This window comes from Micropterus salmoides, unplaced genomic scaffold, assembly GCF_014851395.1.
Source record: "Micropterus salmoides isolate LMB-PRFRI ecotype aquatic unplaced genomic scaffold, ASM1485139v1 Ms_hic_scaffold_13, whole genome shotgun sequence".
Classification (NCBI taxonomy): domain Eukaryota; kingdom Metazoa; phylum Chordata; class Actinopteri; order Centrarchiformes; family Centrarchidae; genus Micropterus; species Micropterus salmoides.
The window spans coordinates 15,562,107-15,579,357 of record NW_024040374.1 but is presented as its reverse complement, the minus strand read 5'-3'; the positions used below and the strand labels follow the sequence as shown (position 1 = coordinate 15,579,357).

General features: G+C 37.9%; 1 protein-coding gene across 1 annotated transcript; it reads left to right on the top strand.

The window, feature by feature from the left end:
- Positions 1-3,678: 3,678 nt before the first annotated feature.
- Positions 3,679-16,850, top strand: vtg3 (vitellogenin 3, phosvitinless). The gene is made up of 28 exons (XM_038715721.1): positions 3,679-3,785; positions 4,340-4,360; positions 4,464-4,615; positions 5,154-5,405; positions 5,503-5,664; positions 5,766-5,914; positions 6,007-6,157; positions 6,421-6,578; positions 8,596-8,761; positions 8,872-8,997; positions 9,200-9,418; positions 9,904-10,121; positions 10,236-10,333; positions 10,413-10,537; positions 10,633-10,734; positions 10,817-10,936; positions 11,066-11,255; positions 11,370-11,457; positions 11,645-11,830; positions 12,118-12,235; positions 12,332-12,500; positions 13,589-13,698; positions 13,790-13,879; positions 14,278-14,484; positions 15,393-15,538; positions 15,714-15,852; positions 15,971-16,077; positions 16,286-16,850. The coding sequence occupies exons 1-27, from the start codon at positions 3,746-3,748 to the stop codon at positions 16,049-16,051; spliced, it is 3,783 nt and encodes a 1,260-aa protein (XP_038571649.1). The 5' UTR covers positions 3,679-3,745; the 3' UTR covers positions 16,052-16,077; positions 16,286-16,850.
- Positions 16,851-17,251: the final 401 nt, after the last annotated feature.

Here is a 17,251-nt window from a genome sequence, read left to right as displayed (position 1 = left end):
GGACCCGTGCAACAGGCCAAAGCAGGCCGTCGACAAGCAGTAAGACCAAACAAACATTCTGTGGTCAGGGATGTCACATAATGTTAATATTGTCTTTTTAACTCCTAAACTCATAGCTTACTTTTATTAGTTCTCCTCTGCCGTATGAGTCAAATGCTTCCCACAATTGAACCTCTATTCTCATTGTTTAGCCATTGTTTATTGCCCTGATGTATTTAACCACCCTTTTATATCGCTTTAGTTAGTTTATAATATCACTGTAATCAAGGAAGTGTAGGTGGTGACTATTTCTATGTCCCTGCCGAGAGAATTGACCCTTTAGATATGAGACTGACTGATTGATTTAAGATAATTGAGCGATTATTAACTAACTGATCACTAGTGAATAATTGTATAATTATTAAAAGCCAACTAGAGGTCCGGAGACTCTAGGATAATAACAACTCCGGTAGTGCCCTTTTTGACGAGAGCTTTTATAGATTAATGTAGTTTTGAATATTAAAATTCATAATTGGGTATTAATTCTCATAAATGTATTAAAATTCATAGCTAGTTTTAGACATGCTACACTGAGTACTTACATTACAGGTTGTGAAGACGTCAGTCATCATGTTCACTGGGAATCCACTGGAATGACATCCCATGTGTACCTCGTGTTGTTGCTAGATTGACAATCAAACTAATTATTATTATAATCAATTATTATTGATTGCAATAACCATAATCCACCCAGCTGCAACTACTAAAAGACAAGTCAAATTTAAACAAACAGTGACTCAAACAATGGGTGAGAAATAGAAGCTAACTATAACCTTAAACATGACAATAGAAGAGATTTGGAAGCCAGTGCAGTAGGGCTGGACCCAAATTTTCGACTATTCCTTCATTGGGTTGGTATTCAGTTTTCAATTTTGGGATGTGGAGATTCGCACAAGCACCTACAAGTTCTGTCCCGCACAACACCACACACACACCAGCTTGCACCGCCCTTTTCAGTTTCTTTCTTGCTGTATCATACAGCGACAGACACATACAGGCTGCTATCTGTCCGTTTTCAACTTTCATTGTCAGCTGTATGTTTTACTGCCCAAAAAACACAGCTCACGTTTTGAACTTTTTCACCCACGATTCTGTGGTAACAACCGCAGGTGAGCTGCTTGTGGAGAAGGCCTATAGCACATCTCTCTCTGTTTGTATCTCTGCAACTGTCAGTAGACCGTATGGCGACCGACCATGGATGGAGTTGGTCTCTTGGACAGATAGAAAATTAAAAAGTCATGCTCAGCACATAAAATCTGAGCGAAAATGGGGATTTTCTGTCTTGGGTTAAATTCAGGGCAGCCCAAGAATTTAAAAATAATCTTGTAAATGTTTTTTAATCATGTACCGGAAAACTTACAAAAATAAATGCAAATACGAAATGACAATTGAAAGTAGATGGTTCTATCCTCCTAGTCATCACAAGACAATATCATAATCGAAATTTCACTATTATAGTAGAGGTCCCAATCTGTATTGACTGACCATTATGTGATCAACATTGTTGCTACGGTAAAGGTAATCTTAAACTCACCTGAAGGTCATAAATCCTGAGGATCTCTGCAGGGCCTCTGCTCTCTTGGCCTTCTGCCTGTACAGGGCAATCAGTTGTGGTGTGTATCTCTCAAGCTCGCAGTAGAATTGGTTGCATAAGTTCAACATTTGTAAAGCGATGAACTCAACAAACACCTGCAAACACATAAATGTACACCGATTAATGGTTTCCAATTTGGGCCTTGACAGAAAAACATAATGCATCAATTACTTTTTTAAAGCAGGATGGCTTACTATATGGCAAAAAGAATATAGTTTTTACCTGAGAAATGGACATGGACCACTGCATTGACAAGAAAAGAAAATGCAGGGTCATTCTGCAAATTTCTTTAATCTAACTTAAGTTTTGCTGCATCAAAATGAAAGCTTATGTGGCTAGGAATTGAGTTAGCCAATCAAATCATTTTTGGCCTGAGGTACTAAATAGTTTAAGAACCATAAAGGAGTCATTCAACCATCTCATCAGAAGTTTATAACAGCCTTTAACAGAGCCTACAATGAAAAATGTTTACAGTTAATGCTGTAATACATCTACAGTTTTGATCACTGCCAATCATTTCTGAAAAAAATCTATGAGAATTTTAAATTGCTAAATATACATATTCATTATAAAATCTCACAGTGACAGCTGGACTAATGCACTTTTCTAAAAAAAGTACAATATCCCCCCTACATCTCAAGTCAGGGTTAAAATGTCATTCACTCTGAAATGTTGCTGGCTCCAGTTCTAGCAATGTAGCATTTTTTACATGTTACATTACATTTAGCTGAAACATGTTACTTTACATTTAGCTGACGCTTTTATCCAATGCGACTTACAATTGCTATATATGTCAGAGGTTGCACACCTGTGGAGCAACTAGGGGTTAAGTGTCTTGCTCAGGGACAGTGGACACACCAAAGGCAAGTGTCTTAGCCACTGTGCCATCACCACCCCATTATATCGTCAGTATGTCTGATTAGCAAGCCAGCAATTGACCTAGAAATATGCAAATTGATAACATACCTTGGATAGCTGTAGTGCCACTCAATACTCTATTTAATCCTGCGAGAGCAAATATGATATAACAACAAGAACATCATCAAATGTCGATTTTCTTAAAAAATACAATATTTTATAATTTATCTGACACACCAATATCAGAGCTGCTTTCGCAAGTCAGGTGATTATGGGCATGATGAAATTCCTTCAGCAGCATTCTCTACAGTCCTTAACTGGTACACAATATATGAACACCAACTTTTGATTAGTTTACAAAATAAAGGCCATGTAAACACTTCTCACAAACATGTGATATGGACAGAGATTATTGTTGTGATAAATGTATTTAGTCTTTCAGACTTAGTTATCAGTTTATTTTGTACATCTAGCTAAATTTAATGCAATCTAATCCAACAAACCCTCCTAAACCCTCCATTCATAAATATGATTATTACCACTACTTAAAAAGTTTGAGGTAATCAGTTTCCATAAATAGTTTGAGTATTCCGAACTTATTTGGGTTTCCAGTGCATGGTGAGAACTCTCTCACCCAGGATGAAACCAAGGTCCAAGAAATGTGCTGCACATGTCTTGCTGTTTTCTCTATTTTGTTGTCAGTGACAAATCAAGTCCTAGTGTTTAATTTTCTTCGAATCTCATGACTTAAACACAACCAGATTTACAACTAAACACAGCCCTGCTATATTTAGACTAATTGTGGTAGCAAAAATATTCATTCAGCTGTGAATAACTTGTTTACATCTTTTTCTGGGTGATTAAAAAAGAGGTTTTAACTTAACTTAACTAAAAAGCATGACACAAATTCCTCCTTTGACTGACAGATGTTTTTTCCCCCAGTGATATAATCAAATGTTTTAAGCATAATCAAAAAGTAACTGTTTGCATTGCAGATGTCGCAAGTGCTCATTTATTTTTCACAAGATTGTTGAGGTGGTTATCCTTTACATATTAATCATGTCGCTTTGACAATGTCACAGGTCAACATGGTTCTAGGGCAGACAGAGTGTGTTTACTTTAAATCAGTCAGTTGTCTAAAGCAACCTCTGTCCTGCTCACAAGGCCCAATGCAACCACTTCCCCCAGTCAAAACCCACACTGGTATATAAAAGGACAAATCTAAAATATCAGCTTCCATTCCTCCATTTCAACATGCGAGGGCTCCTCCTCTGCTGCCTTGTGGCCCTGGCCAGTAAGTTCAGCCTCATTCTTTAAGGTCACTTTCATCTTTCATTAGCTTTTAGATGTGACTCATAATCCTGCGGTTGATTCAGTTGTTTTTTTATTTCTAGCGCATATTTACAATTTTAATTTATTCCTCCATCCAACAAGAACAAGACACTTATTTAAATGCATATTTAAAAAGGATATATATAGATATAGAGAGAGATAGATATATCTATATCTCTATATCTGTTCAGTCATGAGTAATCAGTATAGGTCATCTGGGCATGAATAGGAAACAATAAGGGTGACTTTAGAGATGAGTAAGGTGCATTTATGGAGTAATGTGAATTTTAATTTTGTTTTAGTTGTCTTTATGTGTATTCACGTGGAGTTAGATTTATTTTATTTTTATTTTTTGGTTAAGTTTACATTGATAACTGAACTGTAATTTTGTATGTTAAGATTGTACTATTTCATTTTGTGTTACAATGTTTTGGGATCATGAAATGAATCAAATCAAAAATGGGCTCATATATAAGTTGCTGTGCTGACACCACTGTTTGATGTTTTTTCTTTCAGCATGTCAAAGTGTCCATTATGGTGAGGGTTTTTATCATCATCGTAAAAGAAAAAAAAATTCATTATTAAACACCTTCCATAAAGAATAAGTGAAATGACACTTTGTTTTGGAAACATATTCCAGAGCTCAGCCTCAACCCCAAGAAAACCTACGAGTACAAATATGAGGGAGAGGTGAATTTTGGACTCGGCATGCCAAACCTTACAGAGTCTGGTGTGAGAATGAGATGCAATGTCAAAATCATTGGGGTGTCTGAACAAACATTCGTCCTTCAGGTAAGAATGACAATAGAGGGCAATAAAAAAATGTTATATATGATAGAAAAACTGTGACTGAGTAGCTCAGCATAAACAATGACAGGTTGTTAATTATTTAATTTTATGTCTAAAATTCAGTAGTGCAGTGCATCATTTGTCATTTATGATTTATTAATGTTTCATACATTATTTGGAGGTCAATTAAATAAATATCTGTTCAAAAGGTTGTACAGGCTTTTAAAGACTCTAATCCCCCAAAAATAGCTTTTTATGAAATACAACAGAGATTTTTGTAAACCACCTAAAAAGTTTAAACTTCTCAGATTGTTTGCTTACAAACAGAAATATTTCAATTAAGTTAGCTTCAACAATCCAGTAATATACAAGACAAATGCAGACAAACACCAGTTCTTGTCCACTTCTGTTGGATTACAAATATCACCAGTGTTTCATCTGACATGAACAGAGATGGTTATGTGAGAGAGTTTTCATGTTGACTTGTGAATGTGGTTCATGAGCAAAGAAATACATACTTATCTCTATCTCTGGTTGAAAGGTTTCAGATTTGGCGTTTGAGGAGTTCAATGGCTTCCCTGAGAAAAATGGCTTTAATGCCTCTCCAAAGCTCACCCACCATATTGCTGACCAGCTTGTCAAACCCTTCATGTTTGACTATGCTGGTGGACACGTTGGTGACATCCACGCCCCTGCTGAGGTTTCTGACACTGTTGTTAACATTGTGAGAGGGATACTGGGCTTCTTCCAAGTCACCGTGAAGACCACACAGAGAATCTATGCACTTGAAGAGGTAAGTCACTGCTGAGAAATTAACTAGTCATTTACTTTACACAACATCAGTAAAAATTAAATTTAAAAAATGCAACAAACTATCATTTTGTCCATAGGTTGGCATCCACGGCAGGTGTCAGAGTAACTATGCTACTGAGGAAAACATGGAAACAAAGGACATGATAATCACTCAGGTTGTTGATCTCAATGACTGCAGTGAGAAAGCAGCAATGTACCGGGGAATAGCAACTGCTGTGCTCGATGAAGTCTCCAAACAGGTCTGTTTGTCTCACTGCAGATGCATCTGATTCCACAGTTACAAATGAAACAGACCAATGTCAGTGATATTTTTGTTGTTTTTGTGTGTCCTCCATTCCAGAGAGGGGAATCTATCGTTTCAACAGTTAGATATGTTTACACAGTCAAACCAACAGAAGAGGGAGGTCTCATCACCAGAGCTCACGGCCTGGAGCGACAGCACTTCAGTCCCTTCAATGTGAAGGGTGGCAGTTTCAAGATGCAAGCGATGTAAGACAAGAAAATATTTGTTCATTATGCCTGCTCATTCGCAGTGTTTGTCAGCAAAACAAATCTGATGCTATAAATAACTTCTCCTGCAGGAAGGAATTGGTGTTGCTCGGTGTAAGTGACACAGCTGCAGCCGTCACGTTTGGGCCAATGGAAAGCAAGGGCAACCTTGTTCACAAGTTCTTCAGTGCAGACGCTTTTGTCCCCATTGTAATGCAGGACCTGGAGGACCCGGTAGCAAAGGTAATAATGAGATACTGCTGTTACATAAAATTCATATTTCTGAACAACATTTGCAGAAATAAGCAGGAAGCACTGTAAAATAGACTCTAGCTACATTAAAATAAACACAGAAATAGCAGGAAACAATTAAATTACATTCTTCAATATTTAACATTTATTTTCTTTTTCTAAAGTCAACCAAAAAAAGGACTCTCTCTTATGTGGATTAAGTGGATTCAATTTTGTGCAATCTCAAAAGCTTTACTTTCTGTTCCTCTTTACAGGCTATTGAATTGATCAAGCAACTGGCTGAAGCTAATAAATGCCAGATTGACAGTGCAACAACTGAGGATACTATAAAGGTGTATCAACTTCTGCGAGTGATGCCTTATGAAGGATTAGAAGTTATGTGGAAGCAGTTCGCAGAAAATGAAGAGTACAGGTGAGTCCTTGGTTATCACACAGTGTTACTGTGGAATTAAAGGAACCCCTCCTCATTTTCAGTTTCTGCACGTAAGAGCAATTTTGATGTACTTGTACTTTGAGTATTTCCTTTTTAAGTTACTTTACTACTTAATAGCAGTGCTACAGTAATAATAAATGAATAATATAGCACATGCTACATTAGCATTACACTGACATGTTTCTCTTTTCTGCTGCCTAATGAGTACTTTTTCTTTTGATAATTAAAGTATTTTTTGTTGCTAATAATTTTGTACTTGTCTTTAGTAAAATCTTGAATGCTGGACTTGTAACAGAGTATTTATTCACAGTGTATTATTTCTATTTTTACGTAAGTAAAATATCTAATATCTACTTCTTCCATTCTTCCACCACTGCTCATTTTTGGCCAGTTTTGAATACTAAAAAAGAATACCGGGATTCAACAAGTTCTTTAAAATATTAGTAATGTAACATAAATGGCAGTAAAGGCAATTTACAGCCACACAACTTTTTCCTTGAAACTGACTGCTGTCTTTTGCAAAACCAAATGTCCTACAGATTACATTCATCTGCAACTATTAATACTTTGAGGCAGAGCCGGCCCTGACAGTGTTGGAGCCCTAGGTGAGATTTGAAATTTGGCGCCCCCAATCCCAAAAAGTCCACCACAGTTGTTGTGGTCATCACATCAATCCTCAGGAATAGTTTAAAAAGTTCAGCAGCCAAACTCACAATTTTAGCATTACTGGTGAACAGTCGAGTCAATAATCATGGTCCATAATGAAGTGTGATCAGCCTCCACATAGCCTTGTCAACTTCCACATCATAGCCTGAATTGGAAGACCAAACCTAACCTGGGATCTGGGAATATGTCCCCCCATAAACTATGTGCCAACCCAGATACTGTTTTCTTGCAGTGTAGTAAATTTATGAGATAATTTTCCTGAAATGCTAGAACATTAAAGACTTAATTTCCTGCATTCTAGTGAATATTTCTGCACGAATTTGTTGTGGAAATGTCTTTATCTGTATAAAGGGAAACACAATATTCAGTCGGCAGGTGACAATTCAATATATAAAAACTTAAAAGAATATAACGCAAAGGCTTTCAGGAATTGTGTAGCTATTGCTTTTAAATATGTTTCTCCTATAGATAAAATTTTCTGATTTTAAGAAAATCCCCTTTTGAGTCTGTTTGGGAAAATAACCTCTTTTAATACGTGGCTCCTTTTTCACCTCAGTGATACATTAATTCATTTTAATTCAGTTATAAATTTCTGGACTTTTAAGAGCTCCTGTGTTTCAGCAGGATTTCTGCTCATGTTCAAAACTTTCTGCACAGAATCTCTCCCACATATCTGTGTTCTCTGATGAAGCTGCCTACATTACTATCTATTTGAAGTCATATACTGTGAACACAGTGAGCATGTTCAACTGCAATTTTCAGTTCAGGAAGTATTGTGAAGGTCATACTGTACAGCATAAAGTCATGTTGTAGAGCTTGGGTGGAGCATGGGTGAGTAAGCATTGCCTCAAAGGTGATCTTTCACTAACCTTGACCAAATTATTTAAGTTGCTTAAACTGGACTATACCTAGAAAGTTAATTCAAAACATATTAGAGCATTCATTAAGCATGTCTTTGAAAGTGAGAATCCCTCACAGATATCTTTTCAAGCTTTCACTATTGTATTATAAGATGGTGAACAAAAGAGTCCAAGGCCATCTCCCAGATCGGATATTGATCCACTCAACTGAATAGCTAATTGAAGTGAATCCTCTCACTTATGGTTCAAGAAGGATTTGGCACGTAACCATTGAGTGAGACATCACTCATTAAGATTAAGGCAGTCACTGACACTTCCTTTTTCATCCTGTTCAAGTGTAATTAAACTCAACATCTGAACATGTCTGTCATGCTTTTATCTTTTAATTTTGCTGTCTTGATTTATTTCAAGGAAAATCCTTATCTTAAGCATAGCCTGAATTATCAATTTTCTCTTGCTTCACTTATTAGACGATGGTTTTTGGACATGATTACTGAGGTCAGTGACGTCAGAATCCTGAAGTTCCTGGAGGTTAGGTTTCAGGCTGGAGATGTTTCTGTGAATGAAGCTCTGGAAACCCTTGTGATTGCGATTAACCATCTGCAGGCTATTCCTGAGCTGGTTGAGATGGCTAAAGTGAGTCAACGCTAAAGACAGAGGAATTGTTTGTATACTGAAGAATTGTTCCATGCAAACTTTCTACAAAACAAGATCATGTCAAAATGTCCATTGTCTCTCTTTTGCAGACGATACTGGACATTCCCTTCTGTAAATCCAATATCTATCTGTGGAAAACTGTGGTGCTTTCCTATGGCTCACTGGTGTACAAGCATTGTGCCTATTATACACCTTGTCCAGTAACTGCTGTTCAGGTAATCAAATAACTCACTTTCCTTTGATAACCATTCAAGAAAACCATTCCAAACAAAGAGATGTAAAAGTACCATAAGATAATTTGGTAGATGGTGAGAACATAACTAAGTAAGCCTGGATTAATTGTCTGTATGGAAATTATAATGTAATCAATAACTATTTGTAAAAGCTGACTGCACATTTGTTGAACACCTGTACTAGCCACTGCTGGACATGGCCACTGAAAGTCTGAAGAATGGCAATGAGGCAGACATGGTCATCGCTCTGAAAGCTCTGGGGAATGCAGGTCATCCAGGCAGCATTAAAACCATCATGCGCTTCCTCCCTGGAGTTGCTGCCACCCCTGTGGATCTGCCACCTCGTGTGCTGAGTGCTGCTGTGCAGTCTATGCGACTCATCGCTGCCAGAGACCCTCACAGTGTAAGAACACTACTATTTTGTGTATGGAGGAAGAAAATAAGACTGTTCAGATTCTTACACAGCTCTATGCTACTTTTTTTGTATATAAAGCATGTTTATGGTAATTGCATAGACTGTGTCCCATAGTCAGGTTTAAAAAAAAAACAATACACATTTTTTGATAAGGTCAATGCATTCCCACAAAACTATTCTTATCCTGGAAAGCATATTTAATCATTGTGGTAGGTAAGAATAATTTTTAACAATCTGCTGAAAATGGCATGTCTGATTGATGCTATTGTCACGTTATCTTTACATTGTGGGGATGCATAATCTTCCCTGTATTATATCTACAACATGGACTGTAATCTGCCTTTCAAAGGTCACCATCGGTTCAGGAAATAATAGACTGTGCTGGAACAAAAAAACGAAAATTTCCTCCGCAGCAGGTGGTTGAATGAGCGGTCTTTCTTAACTCCAAGTTTTTATAATGCTTGTCTTTTCAGGTCCAAGACATTACCCTAAGTCTGTTCCTGCAGAAGAACCTTCCCAGTGAGATACGCATGCTGGCCTTCATGATGCTGTTTGACACTAAGCCACCAATGGCTCTGGTGTCCTTGGTGACTTCACATCTACATGAGGAAAAAGACCTCCATGTTGTTAGTTTTGCATACTCCTACTTCAGTAGTGTTGCCAGATCCAGTACTCCAGACAATCAGTTCCTGTGAGCAAAACAATGCAGTTACAATCAATGGGTGTTGTTCATTATTGTTTACATCATATTCATTTCCACTTTTCTCTCGCTTTGAGCTGTCTTTTTTTGTGTTCTCTACAATAGCTCAACCGCCTGCAATGTAGCTGTGAAAATCCTGGCCCCTAAGTTTGGACGTCTCAGTTATCACTACAGTAAAGCAATGCGCCTGGACTGGTTTGATGGTATGCTCAAATACAGATTCTTGGATTCTTGGATGTCTTTGAAACCATTATATGACAATTTGCTATTTTCCCAATACAGATGATTTCTTAATTGGTACAGCCACAGAAGTCTTCATGCTAAGAAATGCAACAAACATCTTTCCCACTGAAATCATGATGAAAGGAAAATTTTATTTCATTGGTAGAATTCTGCAGCTTCTGGAGGTACAGCAAAAACCATTACTGTTGAAACATTGAAGGTAAACATGTGTTCCCAATCACAAATAGTAATCATCTTTTCTTTTTTTTTTATGCTGAAGTTGGGTATCCGTGCTGACGGAATTATGGAGCTGCTTGACACCAACATCCCTAGATTTACAGGAGATCTTAGTTCTGGTGACTTAAAGGCTATTTCCAATGTGGTGAGTATAGACATTAAGGCAGTATCTGGCCTGTGATGTGTCAGCTTATTTGCTTTGGTGACCACTGTGCTGTCATTTTCAGCTTCAAAACTGGGAAATTCTACCCAACGATAAGCCCATCCTTTCTGCCTATACACGCGCCTCTGGACAAGAGTGGTTGTTTGCTGATTTTAACAAAGAGTTCATTGAGAACATCCTCAGGGTGAGAATTGAACAAAAAAGCCTACTATGAATGATCAGTGCCAGTTAAGTGAACAAAAACAACCATATTTCCATGCAGTGTACAAAGCCTGCTACATTACATGCTGTTCTCCTCTGATCCTACTTGCAGGCTGGCAGTCCTTCTGCAGGGAAAGGAAGCCCTGTGTGGGCTGCGATTGAGAATTTACAGAGGGGAGTATCATGGCATCGGACAAAGCCATACCTAATCTTTGAGGTTCGTTACTTCCAAGCTACCACCCTGGGTTTCCCACTGGAAATCAGCAAATATTTTGAAGCCGTCAATGGGATCACTGTAAATGGTGAGGAGTCAAATCCTACAGCATACAAACGCCTTAACGTCATTTTGATTTATGACTAAAACGATTTATTTTATTTGGTGTAAACCATCATTAAAGTCATTTTTTCTTATGTAGCTAAAGCCGCAGTAAATCCACCACTGACTGAACGTCTTGGACAACTGTTCACTTCTGAAATCTCACTGGAAACTGATGGTTTTATTGGGTAAAATATTGACTGTTAATTTAATTAACAGTTAATTTAAAGAAGATGTACTACTGGCATGTTAAGCAAACATCATAGGAGGCAAACCATGTCATTTGTTGGCATTAATATCATTACAGCAAACTTGCCATTGTATACTATTCATATTGTGGAGTTGGAGCTACTAAATTAATCTCTTCTTTTTTAGTTATACAAAGGATTTTTGGGTTTTCTATGGGATCAACACGGAGCTGTTCCAGTGTGGTACTGAGTTTAAGAGCAAAATGCCTGTTGCTATCCCATGGAAGTTTGCTGCCAACATCAATTTCAAAGAGAACAAGTTTGAGCTCGACTTCCTTCCATGCAAAGAAGAGTTTGAACTCTTTTCATTGAGGTATGTTTTAAGGGTGTGGGGGAAACTGTTTGAAATTGCTACTGAGCTGACTGAAAACATGAATGAATGGTTTGTCATGCACTACACTGGAGTAAGAGCCTGAAAACAGACTGTAGAAACTATGTAAAATCTAAAATTTATATTCTCTTTAAGAATTTTAATCTGGAAATTCTGAGACTTTTTATGTATAGTGTTTGTTATTCAACCCTGCTTAAATTAGAACTCTTATAATTTATGCATAAATGAGCCAAGTGTAAGAATGCTTTTTTTTCCTTTCCAATCAACAGATCAAATGTGTACGCAGTCTCCAGGAACATTAAAGAGCTAGCTTTGGCTAAAAAGACTCCAATGATTCCCAACATTGCTGCCTCCAATGATGAAGTTCTGAGGCCTCATCCAGATCAGGTACAGTCAACACTTTTAAGAGATAGGTTAAAGTTAAACTAAGAATTACTGAACTGAAAGCATATTAATATCTTCGTGATTGTTCCAATTCAAAAGATCCTGACCCCAAACACATGGCATCCAAAAGCCAAAATGTGTACAGAGAGTAACATTTATGGAGTTGGTCTCTGTGTGGAATCTGAGTTAAGGAGAGAGTATTATGATGAACAATACCCCCTATACTATTTCCTGGGATATACCAACATGGCAGTCAAAGTAGTCCCAGGTAAGCAGAAGTACAACCCATTACACCATACAGTACTGTGCAATCTAAAACAACATCATGAACTTACATATGGCCTCAAAAATCTAACAAATATTCAGGTTCAGGCACACATCCTGAGTCACACTACTAAACTTACATGAGATACAACACTGAATGAATTGAGTGAATTTGCAAACACCACAGCTACAGTTGGTACACTGTTGTTATGACCCTGGCTCTAAGGCCGCAACAAAGAAGGATGATGCCACTCAGGTTCAACAGAAACCAACATAAATTTATTCAAAACAACAGAAAACAATAGGACAATGTGGTGGAGCAGTGTGGAAACACAGAAACCAGCCCTGGCGTCTGGGCAGGCAGGTCTAAATAGGGGCTCACTGACCAGGTGCTTCCAATCTCCTTGATTGCCCTCCTAAGGGAAACACACAGACACCACACAGCACACGGGTCCACACCAAGACCTCTCGGGGCCGTCACACTGTAACCCACTATTACAGACCTAAAGACAAGCCCACCCATGCTGCTTCAGTATACATTTGTCAGATAAATAACTCCATCTTTGCTCCATGCAGTTTTGATATGATTACTCTTAACTATATTATATCATAAACTTATCATATATATATATATATATATAAAAAAATAGTATATTGAACTGCTGGCTATGAGCTGTCAATTTAGGGCATTAAAGATGGTTTGCTTTCTTGAGTTACTGTCTGTATAAACTTCCCCTGAGTGCCTGAATTCCTGTTTGAACATTCTGACACAACCAAGCTGCAACAAAATAGGAAGATATCAGCATCAGAGTTCAGTATGCTGCTACTTTTAATCCTCAGAGTACATCATGCTGATAAGCAGTGTGTTACTGCCCTCTCTGGTTTAATGTCTCAAATCGGTTGCACCTCTGAACAGGCGTGGTCAGAAGTATGCTCTGTTGCACTTATAACCAAACCACAACAGTAACAGTAATGTCACATTGTACTGACAAACCCTGGAGTACAGTTTTAAGGGGTGTTAAGTTACTCTTTAATTTTTGTTTTTAATAATTAATTCAACCTTTTGCTAACGAAGCCTGTGCATTTAATTAGTCCAGGCAAACAAAGCTGTTGACAAAATCCACTTTGAGGTTAATGCTGGCCGGAGCCAACATCCTATGAGCGCACGGCAACTGCTTGAGACTCTGAGGAGGCTTTCCAAGGTATTTGGCTACCCTTGCAAAGATAATTTCTCTGCACCTGTTCTGGGTTTTTATCCATTCACATTCTCCTGTTGCTTAATTGTGTTTACAGAAAGCCACCCAGCGAGTACGTGTGTCCTCTGATTCAGCCTCAAGCGTCAGAGAGAGATCTCATCACAGCCATCATGACAATATAATGGAAGTATGCTAAACAAGCTCCACAGAGTGACCCAAAATATGTTTCACTGCAATATATAGGCAGTTTGTACTGAGCAAAGTCCTCATGTGAAATGTTTCAGCCATGCTTATGATTTATGATCCCACCAGCACCACAAAAAAAATGGTTCATGATTGCAGCTTTGTGTGTGCATAAAAACACATGAAGTGATATTCATCTGAAAAATACAGTATATACAGTTTGACTCTTACAGTCCCAAGTCCCATCGACCTCTACACCCACAAGATTTTACCCACAACCACACTGATGCACATTCACATAGTCCACAAATTACATAAGGTGATCATTACTCTGCACATATTGGACATGATGGACATAAATCTATTACAGTCTAATGGACTGATCGCTGTCTCATTCAATAGAGCGGGGCCTCAACACCTGAAGCTGTAGCCAATATCAAAGCCTTTGCTTTGAGTGGCAACCAGAAGCCAGAGGGTTATGATGCGGTCATCTACTACACGCCCGAGGCAAACACTCGGAGCACCCAACTGATTGTGTCCCAGGTTGGGGAAGACACCAACTGGAAGATGTGTGTTGACACCACTGTGAATTCCAATGTGGAGGCAAAGGTAGATATAAACTCAGGAAGAGAAGATGGGAAATGTATTTTTATTCTTAACTGGATGTATTAAATGCAAGTAATTTAAACAATAATACTGTTATTAGCTATTACTATTATCTATTATTATTACAATATCTTGATTGCTAGCTTTGTCATTTAAAAACCTTTCAAACATTAACTACCATCATCACTCTCAATTTTTCCTTTCTTAGTATGGACAAATACTGTATATTCCTTCAGCAAAGTCATCACTATTATGTGTGTATATTCTCTACCTTATTTATGTGAAGGTTCCATTTAAATGCCTGACATGTAGGAACATTTATGTTGACAAACATATGACTAGTGTTATAAAATCTCACTATACACAATGCCATTCTCATGGCATTACAGTAATGGTTGTCTACGTACTGTCTTCTACATTTTTCACTGCTGTTGTTTTCAGCTAAAATGCTCTAAAACAAATATACACTCTGCTCAGCATCAAATGGCAGAAAGACACAGTTAGCGACTAGCTGGTGAACCACCAGCTTTTCTCCGGCTGCACAAAGCTGGAACCACCTTTTGTTGTTGGATCAGTCATTGTTCTATGCTTAAAGTAAACTCACACACTGTAGGTAGAATGTGTCCGACTTGACGGCAGTGCTTTATACCCCTTGATGTAATTCAAAACGCATAATGTAAAATAAGCAGGAAAGAAGTTTATATCCAGCTGTAACTCTGTTCAAATACACTGTCCACAAATACACTGTCTACAAATACAATGTGTGATGGTTACATTTCTGCATTAAAAATCATACTTAGGGTCTTGGGGGTTTTTTCGGTATTTTATTATATTGCAGATTGCATACCAAGACTTATGCCGAGTCTTTTTTGTTTAGATACTCCCTTCTTGATCTCTTCTGTTTGGTCTAGGCACACATTAGATGGGGGGCTGAATGTCAGTCCTATGAAATGTCAATGAGAGGTGCTACTGCACATAACTCTGGTTCCAGGCCAGTGTTCACAGCCAAAGCCCACTGGACCAGGATCCCAGAAACCATGGCAGAGATGGGCAGAAGGTGAGACAAAGTAGAATAAAAATGCAATTTGTATCAAGGGAAAAAAAAGGTGGATGACTTAGATTCACAGTTTGAAGTGATTTACTTTGCCTTACATAGCACGTTGGAAAAATTTTCTCTGTTTGCGATTATTACACTGGCATTCGTGGTTTAATGAGTGTTTTACCTTTTCCAGAATGGAAAGCTACATCCCAGGCATGGCTTTCTTCCTTGGCTTCTCCGAGAAACATGAGAGAAATGCCCAGCAGGAGGTTTCTGCAACAGTTGTTGCCGCATCAGCAGACAGCGTCAATGTGAAGATTGAGTTCCCCGGGGTATTGGAGGAAACATTCACTACCTACATTTTTATGCAAAACATATAAATCCTTGCATTGTATATAACTAATCGTGACTGCTGTATTTAACTTGTCATTTTTTCTGTGATGTCATTAGTGTACAGTCTACGGCCAGGCTTTTCCAGTTCCACTGCCACCTGCCAGTTCTGAGTTCACAACATCAGAAATACAACAATAGACAGCTTTGGACACGCATAAGAACACGTAAGCTACATAAACCAGTTTGATGAAGCTTAATTGAAGGTTCATACACATTTTCTTAGTCTTTTTGAATAGTGTGTATGTTTAAGCGCGTGTGTGTCTGTGTGGCAGTGGATAATTTAGACAGATTTCTATGCACAGCAAATGAGCAAAAACAAGCAAAGAGTGGTGCCATTTTTGCTTGATTTATAAAATCTGTTTTGTGCTGCAGAAAGACAACAAAGCCCAGATGCCTCTTTTCACAGTGATAACACTGCAACCAAAATCCCACCACCGTGATGATTCGAAGAAACATTGTGTAAATTCATGCAGTCCTAAAACATTGTATCTTCATAATACTGGATTTACCAAAAACTGTTTCAGTATTGTTTTGATTCTGTCTGTATAAATCCTTGTTCCTCCAAACATTGTGTAAGGTCTGCGTATTCTATGATTATAATGCAGAGTAAGCTGTTTTTCCCTTACCTCTTCTCTTCCCTTAACATTAAATGAATCTCCATTGAGGTCAGTTTCTGCTTGTTAATGGAAGATTAAAAAGGAGCTGTATTATAGTCACAGTAGACCTTTCAATGATAAATTAGAACCAAATCATTGATATATGATGCTACAGTAACTGAGGAATAAAATTTGCTCATTAATAAATATCAGACAATATTGTAGACAAAGATCAGCATTACTGATGAAATCCATGCAACTTCTGAAAAAATGTCAGAGCAAGTCATAAAATCGCTGTTTGTAAATTAAAAGTGTCAGCCTTGTCTGATGCAAACACTTCAGAGCTCTTTGCTTTTGTTCAAAAAAGAAAGCAATTATAATTGCATTATATTTGCCAAGTCTGTACAATATCTAAGAGAAGGAGTGGAAACTGGTGAAGCGGATATCACAATCCAAATAGCTGGCAGGTTCGTCTACTCCACCAGCCGTGTTGGCAAACAGTCTTTGTTAACAGGTCCTGTTATACTCTAAATATCCCATTTGCTTGTGAAAATACTAACCTAAACTGTTGTGGGTGAGTTTTGGATTCAGAAAACCATTTTTGGAGAGTTTCTACTGAACGAAGACGGATGTTTACACAGTCTGCTGTGTTGTTTGGTCAACTGACCCAACAGGGCCCCTTTTCAGAAAGCGGGATTAGTGAAAATTCTGAGTATGTTGAGCCTGAGATGAGGGAAACTCT

What these genes read in the sequence shown, in the direction of transcription:
- vtg3 (XM_038715721.1), top strand. Translation starts at nt 3,746, where the DNA reads ATGCGAGGGCTCCTCCTCTGCTGCCTTGTGGCCCTGGCCA. An exon ending in GGCAGTCAAAGTAGTCCCAG is followed by an intron (nt 12,501 to 13,588) that starts GTAAGCAGAAGT and finishes GCATTTAATTAG; the next exon opens with TCCAGGCAAACAAAGCTGTT. An exon ending in ATCATGACAATATAATGGAA is followed by an intron (nt 13,880 to 14,277) that starts GTATGCTAAACA and finishes CTCATTCAATAG; the next exon opens with AGCGGGGCCTCAACACCTGA.